Source organism: Semicossyphus pulcher, unplaced genomic scaffold, assembly GCF_022749685.1.
Source record: "Semicossyphus pulcher isolate SPU_LCO1_2020_fin unplaced genomic scaffold, fSemPul1.0.p SCAF_23, whole genome shotgun sequence".
Taxonomy (NCBI): domain Eukaryota; kingdom Metazoa; phylum Chordata; class Actinopteri; order Labriformes; family Labridae; genus Semicossyphus; species Semicossyphus pulcher.
Window position 1 is genome coordinate 2,678,715 of NW_027211697.1, and position 24,422 is coordinate 2,703,136.

At 43.7% G+C, this 24,422-nt stretch overlaps 2 protein-coding genes across 3 annotated transcripts in view; one reads left to right on the plus strand and one right to left on the minus strand.

Annotated features, from left to right (window-relative positions):
• Window positions 1–1,940: 1,940 nt before the first annotated feature.
• Window positions 1,941–2,898, plus strand: aanat2 (arylalkylamine N-acetyltransferase 2). The gene is made up of 3 exons (XM_069674409.1): window positions 1,941–2,106; window positions 2,334–2,488; window positions 2,593–2,898. The coding sequence occupies exons 1-3, from the start codon at window positions 1,941–1,943 to the stop codon at window positions 2,896–2,898; spliced, it is 627 nt and encodes a 208-aa protein (XP_069530510.1).
• A 1,904-nt stretch (window positions 2,899–4,802) lies between these two features.
• Window positions 4,803–24,422, minus strand: part of rhbdf1a (rhomboid 5 homolog 1a (Drosophila)) — a 29,481-nt gene continuing 9,861 nt past the window's right edge. Inside the window, exons 2-19 of one of the 2 annotated variants that reach the window (XM_069674618.1) lie at window positions 14,703–14,847; window positions 14,473–14,612; window positions 13,471–13,578; window positions 11,010–11,223; window positions 10,609–10,815; window positions 10,270–10,392; window positions 9,971–10,134; window positions 9,456–9,707; window positions 9,228–9,339; window positions 9,054–9,128; window positions 8,777–8,938; window positions 8,581–8,681; window positions 8,420–8,483; window positions 8,169–8,263; window positions 7,241–7,316; window positions 6,944–7,044; window positions 5,959–6,112; window positions 4,803–5,822 (exon numbers count right to left, since the gene is read on the minus strand). In XM_069674618.1, the coding sequence (XP_069530719.1) occupies window positions 5,403–5,822; window positions 5,959–6,112; window positions 6,944–7,044; window positions 7,241–7,316; window positions 8,169–8,263; window positions 8,420–8,483; window positions 8,581–8,681; window positions 8,777–8,938; window positions 9,054–9,128; window positions 9,228–9,339; window positions 9,456–9,707; window positions 9,971–10,134; window positions 10,270–10,392; window positions 10,609–10,815; window positions 11,010–11,223; window positions 13,471–13,578; window positions 14,473–14,612; window positions 14,703–14,819 (2,685 nt within the window). In that variant the 5' untranslated portion in view covers window positions 14,820–14,847 and the 3' untranslated portion in view covers window positions 4,803–5,402. The remainder of the gene's footprint in view (window positions 5,823–5,958; window positions 6,113–6,943; window positions 7,045–7,240; window positions 7,317–8,168; window positions 8,264–8,419; window positions 8,484–8,580; window positions 8,682–8,776; window positions 8,939–9,053; window positions 9,129–9,227; window positions 9,340–9,455; window positions 9,708–9,970; window positions 10,135–10,269; window positions 10,393–10,608; window positions 10,816–11,009; window positions 11,224–13,470; window positions 13,579–14,472; window positions 14,613–14,702; window positions 14,848–24,422) is intronic. The other variant, XM_069674619.1, reaches the window with a different exon arrangement.

Genomic DNA, 24,422 nt, shown 5'->3' on the forward strand with positions numbered 1-24,422 from the left:
TTAATCTTTTTACCAAACTGTAATCACAACTGTTTACTGGTGAGACTGACACAATTACATATGCACTATAAATAGAAAGGTTAAACTGCATTTATAAAATAAGAGATTATGCTTTACTTAGTGCAGCCTGCTATTGTGGGACAGTATTATAGGATGAGCTTCTAGCTACTAAGCGCTCTGAAGCTTTGTAAGGTGTTTCACATTTCAGACAACCATATTTACTAGTATTGGTTCACTGTTGTTCTCTGCTCAGCAGGAGGTGTACATCAGTGTAGAGTTTAATGAGTATTAAGTTACTCTGTGGCCTCAAGCGTCCCTGTAAAAACATAATACACTGAGAAAATATTTGCAGGTGTATACGTGTACACACACAAGCTGTTAATGAGTCAGTTTGAGACGGTTTTCTGTATAAAATCAGATTTTATTCTCATATGTTGCAATTCACTGTCTTAAAGGCCAAAACTCTGAGTCAATTTATTAGCTTGTCTGAATTTGATTATAAAAAATTAACCTTGTCATCCACGTAGTTATAACAGGCTGTTTTGGAGGAATTATTCCTCACAGGCCGGAGACAGATTGACAAAGCTGCAGGTCGCCAAAGGTCACTTCATCTCTGGACAGCAGTGTATTTGCCTCTGACCTCTGATGATCTCATGAGCAGAGATGTTCTGGTATTTTTTTGATCGGCCAGCTGTCCAGATGATGTGTCACGTTTCCCGTTCATCTCTGTAGTGAAGGCCAAAAAGAGGCAGAGGGGCAATACAATAATCCTGAAACAAAGCAATTCTGGGCATTCTGTTTTAAGCTCTGGAGGCTGAATTAAACAATGTGAGAGCTAAGCCTGTGGTGTGAAGACAGGTTGTCTACTTAATACATTTCAGAAGCTTGAGGAAGAAACCGTCAATCACTTGTACAACTATTATAAACTACAAATAAAATATTTGCAACATTTTTGTTTAAGATATGTTTTATGTGAAATAGAGTTTCAGGATTATCCATCTATGAGAAAACATATATTGTAACCCTAAAGGACTAGTCTGTGTGTTGACAGCCAAACAAGTCTGTGTAAACAGGTTTACCTCAAAGCACTCATTTAATTAGTCTGTGCTAAACCTCTCCGAGCCATTAAATCACCCTTATAGCAATCCACACAAATCCCCCCTCCCCTTACTCAGTACAGTCAAATTAGCCCACAGTCGGTGATCTCTGAAAACACGCGTATCACCTCATCCAGTCACGCCAGGTCTCACTCATCCCCACCCTGAAAAACACAGACCGGAATGTACAGAAAGTGAATGTGCCAAAATATATCGTGTGTGTGGTAAATTTCACATTTTTTCCTTAAAGGAGAACGGCATTATAATTATAATCTGACCTCTAATTAAAACACATCTTATAAAATAACACTTGTCTTTTAAAAACACTCATCACATTCTTAAACAAAGTATAAGCAATTGTAAAATATTTGCACCTGAAGCTGAGATTAGTCCAAATAAGATATAATATAAGGAACAACTAAGTCAAGCTTAGAGTTGTCTATCTCTGGGCTGAGACGTCTTAAACAATGTAAATCCCAAAGGAAATACCCCAAGAACAAAAGGTCTGTCATTTGAAAGCAGGGGATTTAGAGACTTTGGAGGCACGTGCACAGACAGCCACCTACTTTGAGACAACCACTTTACGGTATGAGATCAGAGACAAACAAGAACAGGAGGAGGAGAAAGCAGGAGAGACAATAAGGTCAGGGAGGTCTGAAGTGGGTTACCTTACACTCAGAGCTCGAGGACAAACAGAGAACACAGACTGTTTTGTACGCAGGGTTCGAATTACTTTGACTGCTTTGTTTATAGCATCAGTACAACATTTAGATTGCAAAAGGAAAGAGAAAAGAGAGTCCTGACAAATATTTAGAACAGCGTTTCTTGCTCCATTGAGGCATCATGGCACAGAAGGTCAGTGGCTCACCGTTCCTCAAGCCCTTTTTCCTGAAGACGCCCGTCAGAGTGGTGAGCCCCCTGCGACAGAGACGACACACACTCCCTGCCAGCGAGTTCAGGAACCTCACGCCGCAGGACGCCATCAGTGTGTTTGAGATTGAGAGAGAAGGTGAGTCAAGCTTAAACATTACACATCATAACAAACCTGTTGTGTGTTTTAACACTATGTATCATCTTGTAAGAATGACTGTCTGTCCTTTGGGAGGTTATTCATGCATCTTAAACACATTGCTTTTGGAGAGAGAACATCTTTCATACTGTACTTTTTCCTGATCTTCATCATTATTACTCCGGAGGCTTGACCCACTCTCTGAACTGGTTCTTTTCCCTCCTCAGCGTTTGTCTCTGTGTCTGGAGAGTGCCCTCTTACCCTTGATGAGGTGCTTAACTTCCTGAGCCAGTGCCCTGAGCTGTCGCTGGGTTGGTTTGAGGAGGGACAGCTGGTTGCTTTTATCATCGGCTCTGGCTGGGATAAGGAGAGGCTATCACAGGTATGTCTGAATATAGAAAATACATAAAGATATAAGTTTGACAAACTTTGTGTTACCAATAAAAACTATCAACGAACTTAACACAAAAAATCTCTCCCCTCCAGGAGGCAATGACTCAACATGTCCCAAACACCCCCACTGTGCACATCCATGTCCTGTCAGTGCACCGTCACTGTCGCCAGCAAGGCAAAGGCTCCGTCCTCCTGTGGCGTTACCTGCAGTACCTGCGCTGCATGCCGGGCCTCCGCCGAGCTCTGCTGATTTGCGAGGACTTCCTGGTGCCCTTCTACCAAAAAGCCGGCTTTAAAGAGAAAGGGGCATCAGCCATCTCTGTATCTAATATGCAATTCCAGGAGATGGAGTACGCGCTCGGTGGGCAGGCATATGCGAGGCGGAACAGTGGCTGCTAGTCCATCAGCCCCTACCCCCCACCCTCCTTCCAACTAACTCTCCTGTAACCTGGACTCATGGCAGAAAAGATCAACACAACACAGCTGACAGATGGACAGGTAGTGGCAAAGCGCCAGGATGCACCTTTGGACTTCAGTCATTATTTGTAATAAGGTCTTTCTGAGTCTCCTCGTGTCAGCACCTCACACTATCCTACTAAACTACAGCAGTGAGGACTGTGTGGGGAACAAATGCGGTTTATGCAAAAAAGGGAACTCGTTGCTTTCTGTTGCAATATCAGAAACTAAGTAATTTTCCTTCTGTCACCAGTAGCATCCTGGCGTTGTGAGCTTGATATTATTTTTTCACATATTTATTGTTATTTGTCAAATAATTCACTGTTTGTAATTTAATTTAGTGAAATTATTGGAAAATGCTACATCTGGAGTTGTAAATAATGTTCAATTTTAGTAGACCATATGAATTAAGGGATGTGTTTAATTAATTGTGTAATTTATGTAAAATCCATCACCTAATAATGTACATATCATGCAGCTACTGAAACATATATTGTGCATTGAAAATTGTATCAGAAATGTGTTTGTTTGTGTCTTTGTTGCATAATTTGAATAAACCATGACACAATCAGAAAACTTTTTTTGGATGTTAAAGAGGGGGTATTATGCTGTTTCACATTTAAGACATATATATAATGTTACAATGTTGGATGTCTATACTAAACGTAGGTGAAGTTTCAAATCAGTAGGTAAAAGTATGTCGGAGTAATCCCCAGGCTTCTCAGCTCAGTTGGCAGGCTGCTATGAACGCCAGGTTTCACACAGTTTTTTCTATACGCTGCAGCCTTAGCAGGCTTCAAAGAGCTGGCCAATCAGAAGAAAGTGGGCTTGTAGGGACGGGGTTTTCTAAAGGGACTCAGCTGACTGATTAGTTTCCATAGACTGTATAATAATGGACGTAGTCTCACTGACGTCACCCATAGGTTTCTGAAGAAGCATTTTGAAGCCCGAATTGCACCGGTGTGGGCTGTCGCCACATAGGAAATGCCGGAACAGGGAAATCCAGAGGCGGGCAAAGAGGCGGAGCACAAACAAGCTGAGGCCTATGGGCGGGCCTCATGAATCTTTGTTGCTGAAACACGCCCCTTTAGCTCTAAGCTACTGGGCCAGCTACGGCTAAGAAGCTAGGCTATATGCTTCTCAGCGTAGCTAGCGGTTATTAGCCATAGACTGTATACATAATGAATGAGCTAGTTTAACTTTGTGTTTCCCACAGAGGAGATTCTGTTTGTGATGGTGACTGACTGCAGGTGTTTTGTTTATCAGACTAAAGAAGTAGCGGACTTGCTGCTCGCTCACCCGGCAAGATAGCAGCGGATGAACGACACGCAACGGGAAACTTAAAATAACCGATCTTCTCATCACTACGGTCCGCTGTAATCTCCCCGGGGAAAAGCCAACAACTCCTGACTCCTATTTACTGGCTGATGAATAAATAGATGTTTGATAAACACTGAACAGGCTAACAAGCCAGCTATAGCGAGCACAGTATACCTGCTACTTAGTGCTAAGAATAGATCAATACAATAATATTAGCATTGACTCACTGAAAAGCTGGAGGACAGACTTCTTGCACGGTCAGAAAGTTCCATAAATCCCACAGAGAGAGATTATTTGTCCAACTTTGAATGAAAAGTCTCCATAAGGCTTCAACTATACAAACAGGTGAAGTTAATGTATGTCATAAGAGTAGCTGTATGTAGTTAAGGGCCTGCTAAGAGCACCAGTGTGAGTGTGAGTTTTTTTAAACTGTAAATTATGCTAAGCTAAATATAAAGCTTGAAATAAGCATAAAACCAGTCAGAGTCAGAGACCAATTAAATTTGTAAATTTTTTTTACTGTTGTTTTCAGTTACATGTGAGTAGACAGGTAGCTAAAACACTACCGTGTTCAAAACAATCATCACTTCTTGAGAAGCAATAAACAAATAAAAGAAAACATTCGAGTGCTCAGCATAACGTAACAAAAATATGGCAGTAGTTGGTACATTTATCAACAAGGCACCAAAGGTATCATGGTAGATGTTTGTCCCTGCTTCAGTATGAGGTTGCCTGAATAACAATAAAACCTATGTCTGGTGTGTGAATGTAAAAAAAATATTCCTTCTCTTTGTACCAGCGGTGGCTTCTGTAATTCCTGCCTCACGTGTAAAGGGCAGCTGGGAGATTTGATGAGGTTCAGAAGTGCCATACCTTTGTTTCACTGGACAGTGAGGGAGGGGCAATGACTGCCGGTGAACAGGGAGGTGATTAAAGGAAGTCCTTAAGAGGAGTGGCATAGGTATTTATACTGACAAAGTAAAAAAACACAAGTATATTGTTCACAGAGATAGGGGCCGATCCACAGTCACACTGGGGCAGAGTGGCGACACAGACCGGCTGATATCATCAGTCAGTCGGCATCGTTTGACCTGATGCCTTACTGCTGCCCTCACACTGTCCGCGTCTCAGTGGAGGTGAGCATTGAGGTCGTACTTCTCGCAGAATTTGTCCGTGAAGGGGATGCAGGTGAGCAACTCACACCACTCACACTTGATTGGATAAACGTAGAAGAGCACCACGAGGCCTGAAAAGAGCCCAATGAACACCAGCAGGAACATGATGATCTGACAGCGTTTGCGATACAGGTCCATACGGCCAAAACTGATGTAGGGTAAGAAGGCGAAGGACAGGAAGAAGCCAGAGATGAAGCCACAAATGTGGGCGAAATTGTCGATCCAGGGCAAGAGCCCAAAGGCAAAGAGGAAAAGCACCACACAGAGCAGCTTGGTGAAGGCTCTCCAGGGCTGCGCCAGGATCTGCCAGCTCTGAAACAACTCCACAAACAGGCAGGCCAGGATCCCAAACTGAGAGCCGGCGGGTCCCACCTGAAACAAAGACAGGAGAGAGAGGGATGTAAGCCTAAGACACATGTTCACAGAAATGTATTTGCTTTATTGGGTGTGCTTAGAGACCCTAAGAAGAAATGAAGAACATATAACTTGTGATATTTCTGCTGATCACCTCTGCTCTGTAAGGCAGGAAGATGGCCGAAGCTAAGTTGCCAGTGATGCCGCTGATGATGTAAATGATTGAAATGCGCAACCAGCCTGCCAGCTTCTCCAGGTCCCTCAGGATGGTCATTTGGAAAGCCACCGACACCAGGCAGTGAAGGATCCTGGGAGAAAAGAGATGGACACAACGCTCACGTGTGTGCAATGTGACCTACAGTACTGTATGTGTGAGTAAGTGGCTTGAAAGCTGCACGTGTCGGGAAGATAATTCCTCTGTGTACAAGAGGCAAACCCCTCAACAGCCCATCAACAAAATCGCTCTCTATCTCATTGAAGCTTAATGAGTTCGAGTAGTCGGGGCACTTTGTTTAATTACCCATGAGACAGATAACAGACAGGTTGAAGATGAAGCACCGCTCCTCTTCACAGTGGGGTCAGCTCTTTGTTCTGAGCCGCTGACTTCATATATCACAGGAATATTGGCAAAACACTTTTACAGGTACAACTGACAGCCAGTGATGTACATATAGACAGCCTGCATGTAATCTATTGGACTCACCATCCACCTTTTTCTGCACTGTGGTCTAACGTTTACAACAAATAATGCCCTACTTCTTTTTTGTCTCCTGTCTTATCTGTCTTTTGTGTGTTTACTCAGAGTCTCTTTATCTTTCTGTGCATTTATTTTGTCGTGACGACCAAGAGCTACTGACAATTTCCTTATATGTGCCAGACATCATGGCCAATAAACCTGACTCTGATTCTGATCTTTAATAATCCTGCTCCTCACTGCGGTGTACAAACACACTGTAGCAGTATATTCACCTCAGACAGGGCTAACTTTCACATCTCTTATTTCTTTTGACTGACACATTGGCCGACTTTATCTGATAAATTGTGCTTCAACAAAATATTACAAATAAATAAACCCCTCTCCTTTTTGCCCGCCTGTTTTGTCCGCCTACTTTTCTTGATCTCGACAGCCACTGACTCACCCAGCATGAAGGAAAAGTGAGAGCCAGAGCCTGTAGAACTGATCTGGGATCTCAGGGTTGAGGAAAGGCAACAGTCCACAGACATCATCCATGCAGTGCACCTGGAAAAGACAAATTATAGCATATTAATAAATGCCCCTAAAAATATGACACTTAACTATTAATTCGAAAATCAATGTTTGGTAATCTCTCACTCATCTGTTTGGTAATTAAAAAGGACACAAAGTAGTACACTTGATGTAAATTAGCAGCAGATGCAGCCCTATACGTTTTTCAATTCACGAGAAGGTTGCTTACTTGAGAGCAGAGAGTAGCCTCCTCATGAAAGTAGCCCATCATGAAGTCACAATATTCCCGAGATGTGATTTCACACCTTGAAGAAAATAAGCAGCAATGACTCAATTAGTTTACAAAATGAATTCTACTTGTTCAGGGTGTTTGTCAGTTTGAATTAAACACAAGATACTTGTGTCCTAATGACAAGGATAAGCGCTCAGTGAAGAAACCCCTTCCCTTGTGCCCTACCACATGACCCTTAGTGGTCACCGCAACCCAAGCAGCATTGCCATCCTTGACAGACCCAGGCTCTGCCATGCGAGCTCCAGGCATTGACAACGCCAATACTACAATAATGTTTTGAATTATTTCTCCTCATCCAAATCCACTGACTTGTTTTAACTGCTTCATCTGACATTTATTTCCTTTCGCCGACTCTGTCCACGCACTCTCAGTTCTCCCAATAGTGAGATAGTTGACCGTGCTATGAACCCTCTACATCCCACTTCTACCGGACAAACCCTAACCTTCCATCCTCGCTGTTCAGCTTCTGCTGCCAAATTGGAATATCTGAGCTATTTCCTTTCATACGCTTCCTCCACTGAGTCCTCCCACCGTCAGTTCTATAAAATAAACTCTCCTCTGACTCACAGACCATAACACTATATCAGGCCTCAAGTTAGAGCAAACTATTTCCTGTGGAACAACTCCCAAGTCTACCTGCTTCTCCCGATCATCCGAAACTTTTCAATGTCGCAATGTAAACCGACCTTGCTACAGACTAATCTTACAACCTGACAGAATATGCCTCAAGGTGGCTGTCTCTGAACACAACGGGCATGATGGGTCCCCCTCTACCCAACATTTTAGGTCCTGGGGTGATGGCAGCACATCGTAAGTAGTCCCTTTCAGGAATTTGATAAGATAGAGGTTAACTAGCTCTCCTCACCTTCCTTTGGTTCCAATGCAGCAGGGTCGGCCTGTGATGGTGCAGTCTATATGAGGCAGGTTGGTGTGGTTCCCTGTGTTGTACCTGGTACAAATCTAAAGACAAAGCAGTGTTCTTTAGTTTTGAGTAGCAGCAAAGTTTCAAATCTTAATCAGAACATGTAGAGGCATGTACAAACTTCATGTAGGGTTTATTGAGAGTAAAATAATCTCCACTCTTCTTTACCCCAGACAGGGTTTCACTGTACTCACCGGCCACTTGGTGATGTCATCAGGCCATTCATGAGGTGATACTGAGGCAGGCTCTAAACATATCCTGTTATGACACAAACAATATTTGCATATTACATTCAGCACCAGTATCGGTTAATTGATATTTTGCACTTTGAAATGAATCTCCTCATGTCTCTCACCTGGGATCCTGGTGGCACACAGAGCCGTGCTGTCTGTCCTCACCGTTTAACTGAGGAGTGCTGGAATGCCTCGGCCACTTCACCCACACAGCTAGAGTACTCTAAAAAGGAAACAACAAACAGAAGAGGTTAGAAGTGGCTTTAATTTGTTATAAAGGTAAAGAAACAAATATAAAAACTGGGGCTGTTTACAGACCGAGCATTCCTCCTCTGAGGTTTGGACGCAGCCGGAGCGATCATTGCGCACGCAGCAGGCTGAGTTGCGTTCGATTGCTCTCTTGTCCCTGATAAGATCATGCACCTGCTTGTCCTGCCGCATGCATGGAGAGAATTTGGCCCCCAAGTGGATCAGAGCTTCCTAACAAACGATAGATTAAGGAACATCAAAATTAAAGTGCATATTTACATATGATTATTTAAATTCTTTTTTTTTTTTTTTAAATCTGCGAAACACTCAAGAGAGGAGCGCTCACCGAACTGGGCCCGATCCAAAAGTTCTCCTGCTGTACAAACTTGACATTTTCATACACACCTTTGTTTCTTAAAACCTGAATCAGAAGCCAAATCACAAAGAGTACAGTCAATATGAAAGTGCACAAAAATACTGCTGTAACAAAGATGTTCATCACAACAGAGCCGTTACTCACAGAATCAACTGTCTCATGTTGGGAGAAGCCCACTGGTGCAATACCATAGATGCATACAGCCAGGATAGTGATGAGCAAATGGACAAATGTGATCCAGTATGTAAAAAAAGGCCTGAAGGAGACAGAGAGAATGTGTTTAAAAAAACAGCAGCGGTCATCATCAATCAATGTCCACCGAGGGAAGCAGAGAGTATCGCTCATTAGTCACACATGTGGAGCTGCTTGTACCTGTGGTCATCCATGTCCTCTATCTGCCTCTTGACGTAGCTGTCAATGCGCTTGCGGTAGGTGCGGTTTGTGAGCTTCCCCACCATGCCCAATCCATAAGGCCGCTTCTCTCGAGCAAAAAGCTTCTTGACTGGTACGACAATGCGCTGGCCACGCCGCTGTCCCGTTACACTTACCACCTCCTGCCGTAAGGGCACCTTTGGTGGTCCGGGAGTTCCTTCTTTGGCTTTGCGCCACCCTCGCTCTAGAGGTCTGGAAGAGTTGACAGAGGAGGAAAGTCTTTCAGCTTTATGTTTCTGCATCTTTAATTCAGCCATTACCTATTTTAAAAAAATATTTTTAACCCTTGATTAGTTGTAAGGCTTTGGGGGTAGCATCTGACTGTATCAGCAACCAGATCAGTAATCATATTTTTGGTGATATTTGTGTGAAAGTTTTCCTGAAATATGGATCACCCTTCATCATGTTTTTAAAACTGTTAGTATCAGCGAAGCCAACGCTGTGCAGTAACTCACAGCATGAGATGACTTCTCTCCAGCTCAGTCTTATCCAGGGCGCTGCCTGTCAGCTCTGTCTCATCCTTCTTGTTGCTGGGCTCAGCCTCTTTCATGGCCGCCTCAGACGGCGACTCAAACACCTCGTCTGTGTACGTGGACAACTCCTCGTGCATCAGGATATCCTAGAAAGAACAGTTGAAATGAAATACTAAGTAACAATCCCATCTGTTGTAAAAATTAGAATCATTATTCAATAATAAATAAACATAGTTGAATAGCAACCAGAACATAACATTTTTGAAGGGTTCCTGCCTTACTCTGGCAAAGAAAGACGTGTCCAGTTCATCAGGAAAGTCGACCATGTCCTCCTCCATGAAGCTGGCTGGGGTGAAGCTGCGTCTTTGGGCCCGTCTTAATGTGCTCTCCCGTAACGAGCGCCCCTGAAAAATGACACACGCCCTTATAAAAACGTCTTTACAGCTTTAATCTTTCCATCACAACAGGTTTCAAATTCACTTAAACAACAAAGGCACATTTGCACGACAGGTGTTTTTGCACTAGTTTTCCTGCTTGTATCTCATACATAGTATATGCTATTTTTCACGCTTTGTACACATATTTAATCTCTTTTGTTGATCTTATTCCTCCTCCCTCACCTTGACGAGCGCTGCTGCAGCCCTGAAGCTCATCTTTGCCACAGACTCTCTCTTACGGCGTCGAGGCAGTCGGTTGAGACCTGAGCGGGAGCTGGTGAAGGAGCACAGCGAGGCAGCTCCAGGGGTGATGGGGGTCTGAGGCACACTGTAGCCATCCACCTCCTCCACCATACGGAAGGCTCGCCCTCGCGCCAACGGGTCCACAATCTGGAGACCAATCGGGGGTAATAAGAAAGTGTCAAACCATATGAATTATCAAGACATAGGAATATTACACCATAGTTAGAACATGATGTGTTTTTTCCTCTTCATTTCAGGTTAAAAAACTGAATTTGCATAACATATTCTAATAAAATCTATATATGGATTCAAATAAAAACAACACCCATGTATTTCTTTACCTTCTGCATGCCATGCTGTGATGAGGGGACGTAGAGAGGAGGTGGGGTCTCTGTGCTGGTTAAGGAGATGTTGTCCTGGCTGGGCAGATCCATCTCTCGGATCACCTGTGGTTTCAGCTTTCCATAGCGCAGGCTGCAGTGGCGTAAGCTTTTCCTCTGCCATTTCTGAGTGGCATCGCCGTCCTTACTGACCCCGAACCAGTCCGCTGTTCCCCTAACACCACAAACACCAACCTCTGAGATGCGGGTCACTAAAACTAACACACATGCTTCATGTCTCAGAGAGAATAAATGCTATCTGGTCAAACTTGTAAAAGAGATAAAGAGGCATGGGACTAATGAAACCACACTTCCAAGGTTGTAAAAAAAAAAGTGCTCTGGATAGTACAAAGTAATAGGCACAGTGGAGGGAACAAGCCTGGGCATGTTTATGTCTAGACACATGGGAAAGACAGGTAGCCAGGAGGAACGGGACTTCTGGCTTTTTAAGTGAGCCAGATTATTTGGCTCAAAAGAGTTGACTCTTTTACCTCCCAAATGGTTCTTTATGTAATACCACTTCTAACATTTTATTATTCAGCCAAATTCAACAATGTTCCAACATCCAGTTTATCCCTATTTAATCATTAAATGCTATTAAAATTAACCTTATAATTCCCAGAATACTTGAACACATCTTCAAACATTAATACATTTTGTTATAAAAACCCTAAATATTGCAAAACACTATGTAGTGAGTGTGGGCGACCGGGTAACTTGTAAAAGTCTCACCATGCTTTAATCTTAATGTTCCATCCTTAGATTGTATAAAAAAGATGGACGACATGACGGCTCCCTAAAAGTAACATCTCTATCGCCCCCTGCTGACTGGCTGCAGTATTAGATCATAAAGTCCGCTTCCTCCATGTTAACAGCTGGAGCATGAGTCAAACTATGAAATCAAAATACACGTCAAATAAATGTTTCTCAAACATGATTTCTGTCATTATACTTAGTTATTATCATGATAATTTACGCCCAAGTGTTCATTTTTCTGACAAGGATGACAGCTCTGTTGACAAATACGGCTGCTGCAGCCGATCTGTTCCTGATTAGCAGAGTAGAGGAGGAACGGTGAGAGGAGACGTAACTACAACAATCACTACAGTCAGTGAAGTTTTGATATCTGTGAACGTGCTGTTAAATACGCCGACCTGCGGGATCTTTACTGTTTTTCTCGGTAAGTTAAGTGTGTGTTTTGGTTAGCAGAAGTGGCTATGGAGGCTCCACACGCCGATCTCTACCGCACAGCTCTGGCTCCAAATTACTTCACCATTGCAAGATGGTAGCGCCCGTCACTGGGGTATTTTGGCTTCAGTTTTGTACAATGAGAGCAGATGGCGACGCGGCGTCCATACAGTCATTGGTTACATTGAAGTGCGACATAAATAATTGGGTCACTGTTTCATTCTGCCTTGTATTTTCTTTAGTAAACAAGTATAAAAAAAATCATGTTGAAGCCGGCTCTCATCATTCACTTAAAGGAGTCTGCTCATAGAGCCTATTCATTTGTGAACATCACATCACTAGTACCCAGGTACGCCCACCCAAAGTCTTCATGTTCAAAGAAAAGGAGAGCAAGAGAAAGATTATTGGATTTCTGATGCTGCAAATAAAACAGACAGCAGATTCAATCAACGCAGCGAACACGTTTTTTTTAATCGACTTGACTCTCCACATAGGCCCATTTTACCAAACCCTGATGAACAGACATGCAATCACGTTGTTGAAGTTGAAGCCTAATAAGTACCAGAGCAAACAAAGTTACTGCACCCCGAGGGCAGGAAGAGGAAGTGGAAACATTCTTCAAAGGACAGTTCAGCCAAGCCGGCTGTTTCTATACTAATTACCAGATGCAGAGTGAACGCTCAGTAAAACTGCTTTTCCTAACAAGCTCAAGTCACTCATTTTGCTCTGAAAATGTGTGTACGTGACATGATTGTACGGTTAATACTTTAGCCTTTCTTTGCAGCATGACCTTACTAAACTTACTATCTATGAGTATGGCTGGACATAAGCCCGGACTTATCTCATCAGTGTCCACTAAAGAGGCCATCAGACAGGGCATGTCAGCCTTAAAAAGTATTACTGAGAAGCAGCAGCGTCTTGTGATGTATGCTGTTTGACAGATGCGTAAGGAATGTGTGGCTCTTCTGTTTGCCATCTGGGTCATCACTGTAACTCTGAATGAAGAGGAATTTGTTACAGGAGGAGAGGTTTCGGTTTCAGGTCCTCTTGTGACTCATTTAAAGAGAAGTGTTTGTGGCCATGGCGTGACTCAAATGACTCGGTGACTGAGTACGAAACTTAAATTCTTGTGAATCATATGATATGGGTCTCAAGTGTAACACTCTTTTGAAGTGAATAAAGATCTAATTTTAAGGCAGCATTGTGCCTTAACATTGTAATTCTCCTGCCGTACCTGAGCAGAGTTCTGGAGAGCGAGTGATGCTTCCTGGTGCTGCGGCGAGCAGCCCGCTGCCCCTTAATGGGCACCGTGTTAATCCGCTCAAAGTGCACCCTTCTGCTGCTGTGACCAGGCAGAGCAGGGCGGGAAGGAAGGTGGAAAGAGGGGAAAGAAGGAGGCAGAAGGGAAGAGAAAAGACAAGAACAGGCAGTGAGAAGGAAAAAGTGCAGCTGGACAGTGCTGTAGCCATCATGCAGACAGAGCAAAGCAGACTGTTAGGTTAAAGAGGGGGTATTATGCTGTTTCACATTTTAAGATATATATATATATATATAATGTTACAATGTTGGATGTCCAGACTAAACGTGGGTGAAGTTTCAATCTGTAGGTAAAAGTATGTCGGCGTAATCCCCAGGCTTCTCAGCTCAGTCTGCAGGCTGCTGCGGACGCCAGGTTTAGACTTTGTGACATCACAAAGTGCAGTGAAAGCTGGCCAATCAGAAGAGAGTGGGCTTGTAGGGGCGGGGTTTCTTAAAGGGCCAGAGATGACTGAGTTGTTTCAGGCAGATGCTGTATGAGTTTTTTTTACATTATTATTTGTACATTATGCTAAGCTACTCCACAGGTATCACAGAGTGAAATATGAAGCTTGAAATTAGCATAATACCCCCCTTTAAGTTTTTTTTATTAAGATATACAATGTTAGAAATGTTATATTATTACAATTAACCCAAGATGTTTGATCAGAAACAGCCATGCAACTTAGAAGAAGGTAAGGAAAGCAAAGGGACACAGGCTGCCTACATCCTCCAGTTAACTTAAGAATATTATATAAGGATAGCATGTCATTCCAAATCTGCAAACTCATAACATAATGTAGCCTATCAAGTGTAAAAGAACAATATTTGCATGTTTTCTGCAGATATAGTTATTCATATTATAATCTTGAAGCATGCTACAGCCCCCTTTAATCAAGATAACAGTATATGAATCCATTGTATTGCTTGACGCATTTACCTCTTTATGGTCTGAGTGATGGACGACTGGCGTTGTAAGACAGGCCGCCGGGTGTCAAAGAGGTCGCGGGGCGGGGACTGGAGGTGAGAGGTCTCCACTGGCATGCTGATACTGCGCAGGAACCCCTGCCTCTTCACCGGCTACACAGGAAAAGATGCATGAACACAGGTTAGGACGACAAGGCTAAAGGTGACAAAAAGTCAAGAAGGGGATTCAGACAGAATCAACACCTGAACAAAAGTGGGAGGCTCGTCGAGCGACATCTGAGCCGTGGGAATGTCCAATCTGAGCCAGGGAGGTTTTTTCCTCTGCAGGCTGCTGGTGCTCTCCCGCCGTGGTTCAGCCATGTTCTCTGTCCCACCCCAGGCCTGCCAGCTACACACACAGACAAGAAGAGAAAGACAAGTTACTCCTACGTAAAGGCATAATCAAAAATTAAGTGTATTACTTGCAGAGATAAACATAGTGGTCACAAAAATGTGCTGCAAAATTGTTTCACAAGAGGGTGCTGAGGCTCCTTGCTGATTCACACATTCCTATATTTCTGTTCATTAGAAAGTGAGGGGGAAGCTCACAGCTCACAGGGCCATTTAAAAGAAGCAATAAATGTTTGTTCTCAAGAGTGGGGAAGTTTACAGTCTTAAACAGAATCCCGTAATCCTACAGTTAAAGTCAAACTTAATCTCTGTGTGTGGTTGAGACATCTATCAGAGACTAATGACTGTGTATACTTCCCCTGACGAGGCCTGTGGGCCTAGAAGGGCGCGTAGTAAACCTCATCATTAGACAGCCTGCCCGTAGCTGCAGCCTTGTTATCACCAGCCCCTTGGTTTTATTGTCCCACCATGTAAACCTCACTTCTGGTGTTTCATTTCCCGTCATTTTCTTAATTCCCTTCATTCCAATGGAAACCTGAACTCATTCACCTATTAACAGTACACAGCATTCATTTGCAGTTTAAATGATCATGCTGTGTCCTATAAAAATGTGCGTATGCGTAGTTAAGCATCCATTATTGATTGCATCAATCTTTCACTCTGCCGACAAGAGGAATGCAGAAAATATCGACTGCCTTTCTGCAGAGTACAAATGTGTAAACTCACTAAAGGGGCGAGCAGCTCTGGAGCTGCTCAAAACCAAATGAATTTGAGAAATGCCTTCCTGTCAGTGAGTTATTTCGGTTACAGAGTCTCATTTAGCTCGAGATGGCTCCCTCACACTAATTCTTGAGGTCACATCGGGCACAGGTCACGTCCTCGCTCCTCTTGTTACACATCCAGCTCCTTGAAAAGAGTCAAAGGCTTCTAGTGACCACATCTGCTTCACATTGCAATTTTAATGCACCACAGGCTTCTGTTTTAGTCCATGTGATGATGGGAAGTGTAGTCAGTGGATCTCGGCAGAGACTGAAGTAAAACTTCAGACAAAGGGCAGCAGAGGTCATCACCAGTTTGTTAATATTTAAACACAGTGGAGCTCTCGCTAACAGATGTTTCTTTATTCACTGGTTCACAGGAGGACACTGGGATGGTTACTTTATCATACTCTGACGTTTTATTCTAATAAAGTCAATGTAGCAGCCACAGGAAGTACAAAACTGAATGTAATGTTTATGAACGAACAGTTTTACGCTGTTATAGTGGTGTTTCATGCTTCGTTCACTGTCTTACTGAATGTATTTGCCTTGTGCACCTATTAGGCTTCTATATTGAATGTTGTATGACCTCCAGTGACTTTGTCTAGACTGTGAAACCAGATTAGCAAGGCAGACTGTACAAAGCTGGCTGCTGCAGAGTCAGAGAGAGAGAGAGAGAGAGAGAGAGAGAGAGAGAGAGAGAGAGAGATGGGTGGATGAGGACGAGTAAACAGAATGTAAGGTGACACAGTGTGCTTAACTCTGCTGTACTTTCAGTTCATGCCATCATGACTTCACTCATTCTTTTTTGGCACTACTAAAGAAAGACTGCAAAGTCATGTGTCCCCAAATGCACCGAGAAGCATCACAGTCTTTATCTCTGTCATGCACTGGCTACTAACATTAGGGAAATGCAAATCTGTCACCAGTATCTCTGCACAGCAGCCCTCTCTCCTGCCCCGGGGCTGCAACACCCAACATTTAATTACTTTCGCCATCAGTTCAAACAGCGGGGCTTCTGATATAGAGCAGAGCCGTGCAGGGAGGGGGCATCAGCAACATTGTTGTAGATTGGAAGAGACTGGGACTGAAGCAAAAGCAGACAGCGAGGGGACCTAATTTTCCTCCATGCTAAACAATGTTTGATTGCTTCAACTTCGTCTCATACTACTTGAACTCCCTGAAGCCTGTGTTGATGCTGCTCTGCCTCCCGATAATGAGGGAGGGACGGGGCGGAAGCAAACAAAACAACTCTCATTGTTCCTGCACGGCGCTTCCTTCTCCTGCTTTGGCTTTTTTCCTGCCCGCTGTCTCCCATTCTTCTCGTCCTTACTTGCATGTGGTCTCTGTGTGAGGGAGTGCCATTTGAGGGCAATTACTGCTTTATCGTTTCTTTACTCCTGCTGTGTACTTGCCAGATGAAACCACCTCACAGGCAGACTTAAAAAAACAGTGAAGAACAGAGTGTGACTGAAATATCTGAGAGCTGGCAGTGAGGCATGGACCATAAGTATTAGGGGTGGGAATCACTGGATAACTTACGATACGATACGCAGCCCTCGATAACGATAACATCACGATATATTGCCGTATTGATATTTTGTCCCACCGTTAATAAGTAAACATCTGTATCTCAATATTGTGATCATGCCAAATACAAATATATACTGTAATACATAGACATGAGAAAGTAGTCTTGAAGAAGACTGGGGTCGGGGCTCGTTCTATAACCCCGGGTTCCGGGTCTGTTCAACATTATGTGTAATACCCGAGTGAATCCGCGAAGACCCGGCTATGATTAGAAAGCGCCGGTCATGATGAAAAAGAAAGTGCAAGCAAAGTGCAGCTTTGGCCACAAGGGGGCACCAATGACCCGACCGAGCGAGTGCTCTGGAGGTGAAAGGTCAGATCACAGGTCCGACTCGGACAACACGGATGATAGCAAACTAGAAATGCTAACGTTAGCAGCCGTGGCAAAGAATAATCGCTATCATTGTTCAAAAGGACAAATAGTCGACGTTAATTTTATTATGCTAGATGCAACAAAACAGTAACGTTTCTTCTAAGCGAGCCGTGCATTTGCCATCCGTCTGCGTGACAGCAAGTGGGCTTTTAATCTGAAATAACTAGCGGAATAGCATTGCTGTTTTTATCAACACGACATGGATAACAGAAAACCTACATGTGTTTTATGAACTTTATTGGCGAGGAGGATGGATTATATGCACGGCCAGGCAGGGGAGAAGGCTACGTCACATTAGGAAGCACAAGTTTTTTTTCTCACTAACGGTAACTTGTTAATAACACTCAGCTGTGAAGTCGGTGCTGATCGGGTCCGTTTCGCCGACATCGTCCCAACATTTCTCGGTTCTGCTTTCAAATAATAGAATGGATCCTGTTCGGTTCCGGGTCGTACATTTCCGGGTCTCTTTGGGTTCGGGCACATTTTGGACCTGCTCGAGGTTTCTGCCTGTTAAAAGGCAGTTTTTAGTTGCCACTGTTGCCAACTGCTTGCTCATGGGGGATAAATGTTGGGTATTTCTAAATAATATGACGAAAAGTACGGCCTAGGTCATTAGATAACTTTTGTTATGATTTGGCACTACATTTTTAATGATTGATTGATTGATTGGTTGGTTGAAGAAGATGCGAGCAAAACTTTACACATGAGCTGTGCACCTGCTGTTATGGTTTCCCGTTAGCCCTCTGGTCAGTGAGCTCTAACAGCATTTGGTCACAACCCAAGGTAAACCTCCAACGTTTCACAGACAGCAAATTCCAATAGCCTCGGTAGCCCTTCTTCCGCTTTCTCTCTTGTCCGCCTCCAAAGTCAACATGGCAGCTGGACTGGCATGGGCCTGCAACTCGTGTCTCGGGAGGAGTTTATCCAGAACAGTTGGCATGGTCACTGCTCGGGCGCAAGCATGGCTCTAACTGCCGCAGACTCCTTTCTCATTGTGAGAGGGAACTGTAAATGTCACTTGCTCCGTCGAGCGATGATTAGAAATCACTGCACAGAGAAGGTAGAAAGGCTGGCTGCTGTCTGAGAAAGACGAGTCTCCATAAGCAGCGAGTCCTTCAGGAGGACACATATCCTTGGAGGAACGAGAGTTGATTGAATTCTGTGTTTGGCAATTATCCAAGCTGGAGGATTCGCCCTCAAATAACTGCATTCTTTCTGTTCATGGTCAAGTTTGATAGTAATAGAAAATGAGTTGTAAAGCACGCTTATTGAGGCTACACTACTGAATACATTCAAACTGCTCAGCTAATGCACAACGTCTTATCTTACTCTCAAGGTGACTGAGCCTTTTCGTGGTTTAGATGTCATGTGGCAACAATTCACAGTGTTTACATTCCCAGCACTGATTTGCACTCGCATTCTTTAGGCCGCTGTGATTTAATCTAGTTTCTCACAAACATTTGTTTTGACTTTAAGATTCACATCTAAAGACGTCGGAAAAACTCTCACACCCACAACTTTGCAAAAAGACTGACTTCCTGCCGTCGTTTGGTCCTCGCGCCGATCCTGCACTTCCTACTCAATCACGAGAGTTTCTAATGCCGGGGCCTGACATTGTCTCTCCAGGCCACTTCTTTTTCTCTCCATTAAGCAGGGGAAGACAGACAGGCGGACAAAACACAGAGGACAAGCTCTCCAGGTGCGGGGACGTCCAGCCGGCCATAATGACTGGGGCTGACAGGCATAACCAGCACTCTCATTCTCTGTCTGCGGAGCCACAATCTATTGTAATACATTCTGCATATAAACGCGAGCCCGGTGAAGTGTTTCCATGCCATCATTTAATATAATCGCTTGGTAATGGTCTCCAGTCATGCAATGAAAGGCACTGGCTTATTACAAGAGAGGCCCAGCTGTCACAGGTGTAGCTTAAAGTCAAATAGAAGACGTGCTCGGTGGGTGGAGCTCGAAATGACACCCTTTAACTCATGAAATCCAGAGTAAGTTTAGTGAGAGTCTGGGCTGTGCTGCTGCTTCATTTTAGTTTTTACCAGCTTTTTCCAACGGCTCTTATGTGTAGAGGCTTGCAAGAGAGCAGTGACCTCCTGCTTCACATTCATCATGAATAAAATAGCACTCTGAGCAGGGCTTTTTCAGAGGCTTTTTGAACCTTCCTTACTGTTTTTAAAGAGAAATGAGAGACACAGGGATTATTTTACTTAACACATGCTCTCTACAAAGTGCACATGATTCTATCAAATCACATGTTTTGAAAAAACTACTTTTTGATTATAACATTTCTGGGATTCTCTTGTGAAATATTTATACGTTCCCAAAACCTTCACCATCTGGGTCCGTTTCTAATCTCAACACATGCCATACCCACATTCCTCCAGCTCTCTCCGGCTGAACCCAAACCAGGCTAAAATGGCAGAGAAGGAAACCACATGAAGTCTTAACCATTACGGACAGGAGCTGGCTGGATTCCGGGTACTCTGTGTACTCTACTGCTGCACGCTCCTCTGCAGGAGGCGTGCCGGCTGCAGCCACGCTGAGGGGTGGCTGACTGAGCTCTGAAATTGAGGATGGAGCAGACTTTTGGAAGAGGGTGGTCAGGCCCTGCTTGCTTGTAGGGATTACAGAGTCAGGGTGGACAGGAGGCAGGAGGTGTTATGGCAAAGCGTGCACAGGCGGGCGCCATGATGGATGACCTCATTAATTTGGGTAGTGAGACATCCGGATACCTCATTCCTGAGAGCTGCAGCACTTCCTCGCCTTAAGTCCTGGTTCCTCCTTTTCCTCTTCCATCCTCTCTCTCTTCCTGCATGTTGCTTCTGCTTCTTTGTCCACTCAAAAACAACTTTTTGAACACTTTGGCTGAAACAGTTTCCTATTTATAAGTAAGCTTGTGTTATTTAAGCGATCCAGATGGATTTACTAATTCCTGTCTTACTGAAACCCTGAAGGCACAAACAGGTTATGTTGGTTTCCCTCATTCTCTACTTGTTAGTCATTTACTATAAATGCTCCCTTCTCCATTGTTTCCTATGTTTCACTCCTTGCTGGAGGCCATGCTTCAAACTGAAAACAATGGAGGGAACTCGCCTATTCAGGCAGTCACTCAACTTAGTCTCTCACTTATATTACAAGAAATTTTGCAACTGCTTTCCTCAGCAGAAGAAGACATACAAAGCAAATGAAACGCCTGAATGCTGTCTTGTGAAATAAACCTCAATATAAAGTATTAGTTCCCTTAAGCAGGATTTCGTAATTATCAGCACAAAACCTTGTGACCACATTATTCCAGTGAAAGGGTGGAGGAACGAGGGAAACAATGAGAAGATAAATCTTTTACACTTTTTTTAACACTGCAGGCATGTGTGTTGTGTGTCGCTCCTACAGGCATCTGAGGCACATCTGCACGTTAATTGCAGAAACGATGCTTTTGATCTTTAAATAGCACATCGTGCTTCCGAACAGGATGAATTAAGAAGCTGACAAAACTACAAAGCTACTGATTTTTTTTCACTTTTGCAGGCACTAAAATAAACGTGTTGCCAGGTTACTGAACCAGTTGTGCAAGTTGATTCGCGGAGAGTTTGTTAGAGCATTTGTGTCCGCTCTGTTGACGATGAAAACAGTTTTTTCATCAATTTTCTCCTTAACAAAACTTGAAATTAAGCTTTAGTCGAGGCTTAAAGCGTCTCCCTATCTCTCAGGAAAGAAAACACTCCACAGCAAACAGCCGCAGGCCAGTGAGTGAAGTGTAACCGAGCACCAGTAAAGCTGCAGTCATCTGAATTGACCCTGCTGACATGTGACAGGCTGTCACATCAAACCGGCCCTTACGACATTAAAAAACACACACAGCAGAAATATCCGCCGCAGCTGACCCTGAGATCAAGTGTCACGGCTCGCCGAGGGGCATGCGTGGAAGCCCGGCGGGGCTGCACTGACTGGCAATGTGGGTGGTGGTAGAGGGTGGGTGCCAGCCAAGAAGGGTGGAGCGCCTCATGCCTTTTCCCATGTTTTCCACAGACCTTTAAGCTCAGGGCTGTCAGCGCTTGGTGGGCTTTTACAATGGAGACTTAACCTTTTTGTCTTAGTAGGTTTCAGTCTGGAGTGACAGATTTGTAGCGGGTCCAATGCCAGGCTCCCCCACTGTCATAACAGTGTTTACTAAATGACAGGATCGAGTGCCAGAGATATGAATAGCTTCTGAAAGTATAAATGGCCTCCTAACAGCAGGCTGTGTGCATGCAGGGTATTTATAGCGCTCGCTTGCAAATGTACGTCTGGATGAAACTGAAGCCCAAACATAAAAAACATCCTGCTCCAGATCTCTGCACAGTGGGCTGCTTTTTATCAGAAGCTTACACCCATCAAGAGCACGTCAAACTAGTTTTATGGAACTGAATGCATTTATATCTGTACGAGTAATGACCACCATCTGCAGTATCTGTATTCACTATCACTCCCGTCTTCCCCTACAAAGCCTTACATATTAAAAGGCGCATAGAAAACTGCACTTGGTTATTTTATCAGCACAAGGCCGCGCCTTTCTAGGTGCAGCAATATCCTGCACAGGAAATCAATATGACGGAGAGGTGAGAACAGAACACAGATATACAATGACTTTAATCTCAGCGTGTTTACAAAGAGAACATCAGCCAGGACATCGCATTAGCTTAGCACAAAGTTTTCTTCCTTTCTGCTAACACAGGTGAAACATTATTACACGTGGTGGCTAATTCAGCACCTGAATTATTTAGTCATTCTGTGCGCAGGTGAATTATTTACTACATCCATCCTCGTGGAGCTGCTGCGCACACGGCAGAGGCCTCTTAGCTTAAGCGTTTATTTTCTCAGGATTGTTAGCGAGTCTGTTTCAGCTCACAGCAGATAGCAACATCCTGTCCTCACTTCAGTGGAAAAATAAGGCTCACTTAGTAAATCTGTGTCTCGTCTCTGTCCAGTGTTTGTGTCTCTTATCTTGAGGAAGACGCTGACAGTAAAAACTCCCTTGTCGTGGGCTATATATACCTCACAGGCAACTAGATACGCTTCTATACAATAACTAGAGAGTTGTGTGTACACGCCACGAGCACTTGAGTTAGATCAGGTAACACCCTGTTGAATCAGCTCACAGTGAATTGGCCTTCAGCTTTTGGGAATAAAGCAGATGATAAGCAGTTGGCTTTTCAGCTGCCAGACCTCTTTGTTTGCCTTAGAAGCTTATCTTCCCCTCGCTGTATCTCCAGCTGTACCCCGCAAGGAAGCTCATGCCCGGTACAGAGTGGGAAAATCCAGCAGCTACTGAAAGCTTCTGTATGACTCCACACTGGAGGAAAAAAGAGAGCGTGTGCATGACAAACCTTCAGTTAATGAAATTCAACAGGATTGTGACACTCCCGAGGACCTGGCTAATGTCAGCGGCTAACAGCTACAAAAACCAACAGCGACAGTAACCAAATCATAATACAGCGGCAGTTGCATGTCTGGCTCTGCAATTATGTGTTGTGCTCTGTATATCATTAGTTGATTCTGCTCACAAGGTCTGAGGGATGATGAGAAATTAATGTTTTTCTGCTTTTTATGAGTAATACAAGTAAATTATATAATTAAATCAATATAACTGGATTAAAATTTTGTGCATGTCCCATAATTTGAAATTGTACAGATAATGACAATCTGAGTGTCTTCTCTAAAGTGTGGAAATACTTTTTCTTAGGAGTGGGAATCGCAGGGTAACTCACGATACGATATAATTGATATCGTAACGTTGCGCTGTAGATAGGAGGCAGCTGTGGCTCAGTGGTAGAGTCGGTCGTCTTTCAATCAGACGAATGGAGGTCGGAGAGAACCCCAAATTGCTCCCGGTGGCTTAGCCACTGTGAATGTGATGACTGACTGACAGTTGAGCGCTTCACATAGCAGCCTCTGCCAGTGTGTGAATATGTGTGTGAATGGGTGAATGTGACATGTATTGTAAAAGCAGCTTTGAGTCATTGCAAGACTAGAAAAGCACTATATAAGACTCCCTCTTCCCTCCCCTGGAACTACTTCTCATCCAGTTACCCACTACGGTGGGACACCTCCCTCAACAAACAACTGCAAAACAACAGCAACATAAACAGTAACTTAGGCACAGTGTTACAATATATAGCAAGGCAATCAAATAGGGATACATCACAATATCTGATGAACTGAAGAATACAATGTCACCCTAAAAAGGTGAAATGCAGGATGAATATATTTATTCACTAGTCCAAATCACAGGGAAATCTAGAGCGTCATATATTTGTACATTAAAATATCCATATTTGGAAACACCTCCCACCCCTACTTTTTCTTATACTTTTCTACTTGTAAAAAATGGTAAAATGGACTGTACTTATATAGCGCTTTTCTAGTCTTTGCAACCACTCAAAGCTGCTTTTACATTACATATCACATTCACCCATTCACACACTGATGGCAGAGGCTGCTACGTAAAGTGCCCAACTGTCGTATCACATTCATACCCGTTGGCTATGCCACCGGGAGCAATTTGGGGTTCAGTGTCTTGCCCAAGGACACTTCGACATGTGGCCTGAGGGAGCTGGGGATCGAACCTCTGACCTTCCGATTGAAAGACGACCGACTCTACCACTGAGCCACAGCCGCCCCACTTATTGTACTTATTTCTGTTTTAAATTTCCAAACTAGAAAACCCATAAGGATGTAAATACACTAGAACACCTCTATTTGCCCTAGTTGCCAAACTTTATCAGGAGATCAATAACATCTGACTTTTTGACTATGTTTGACTGACCGTGTCTGATGCAACAGCTAAGATTTATGGTTTCCTAA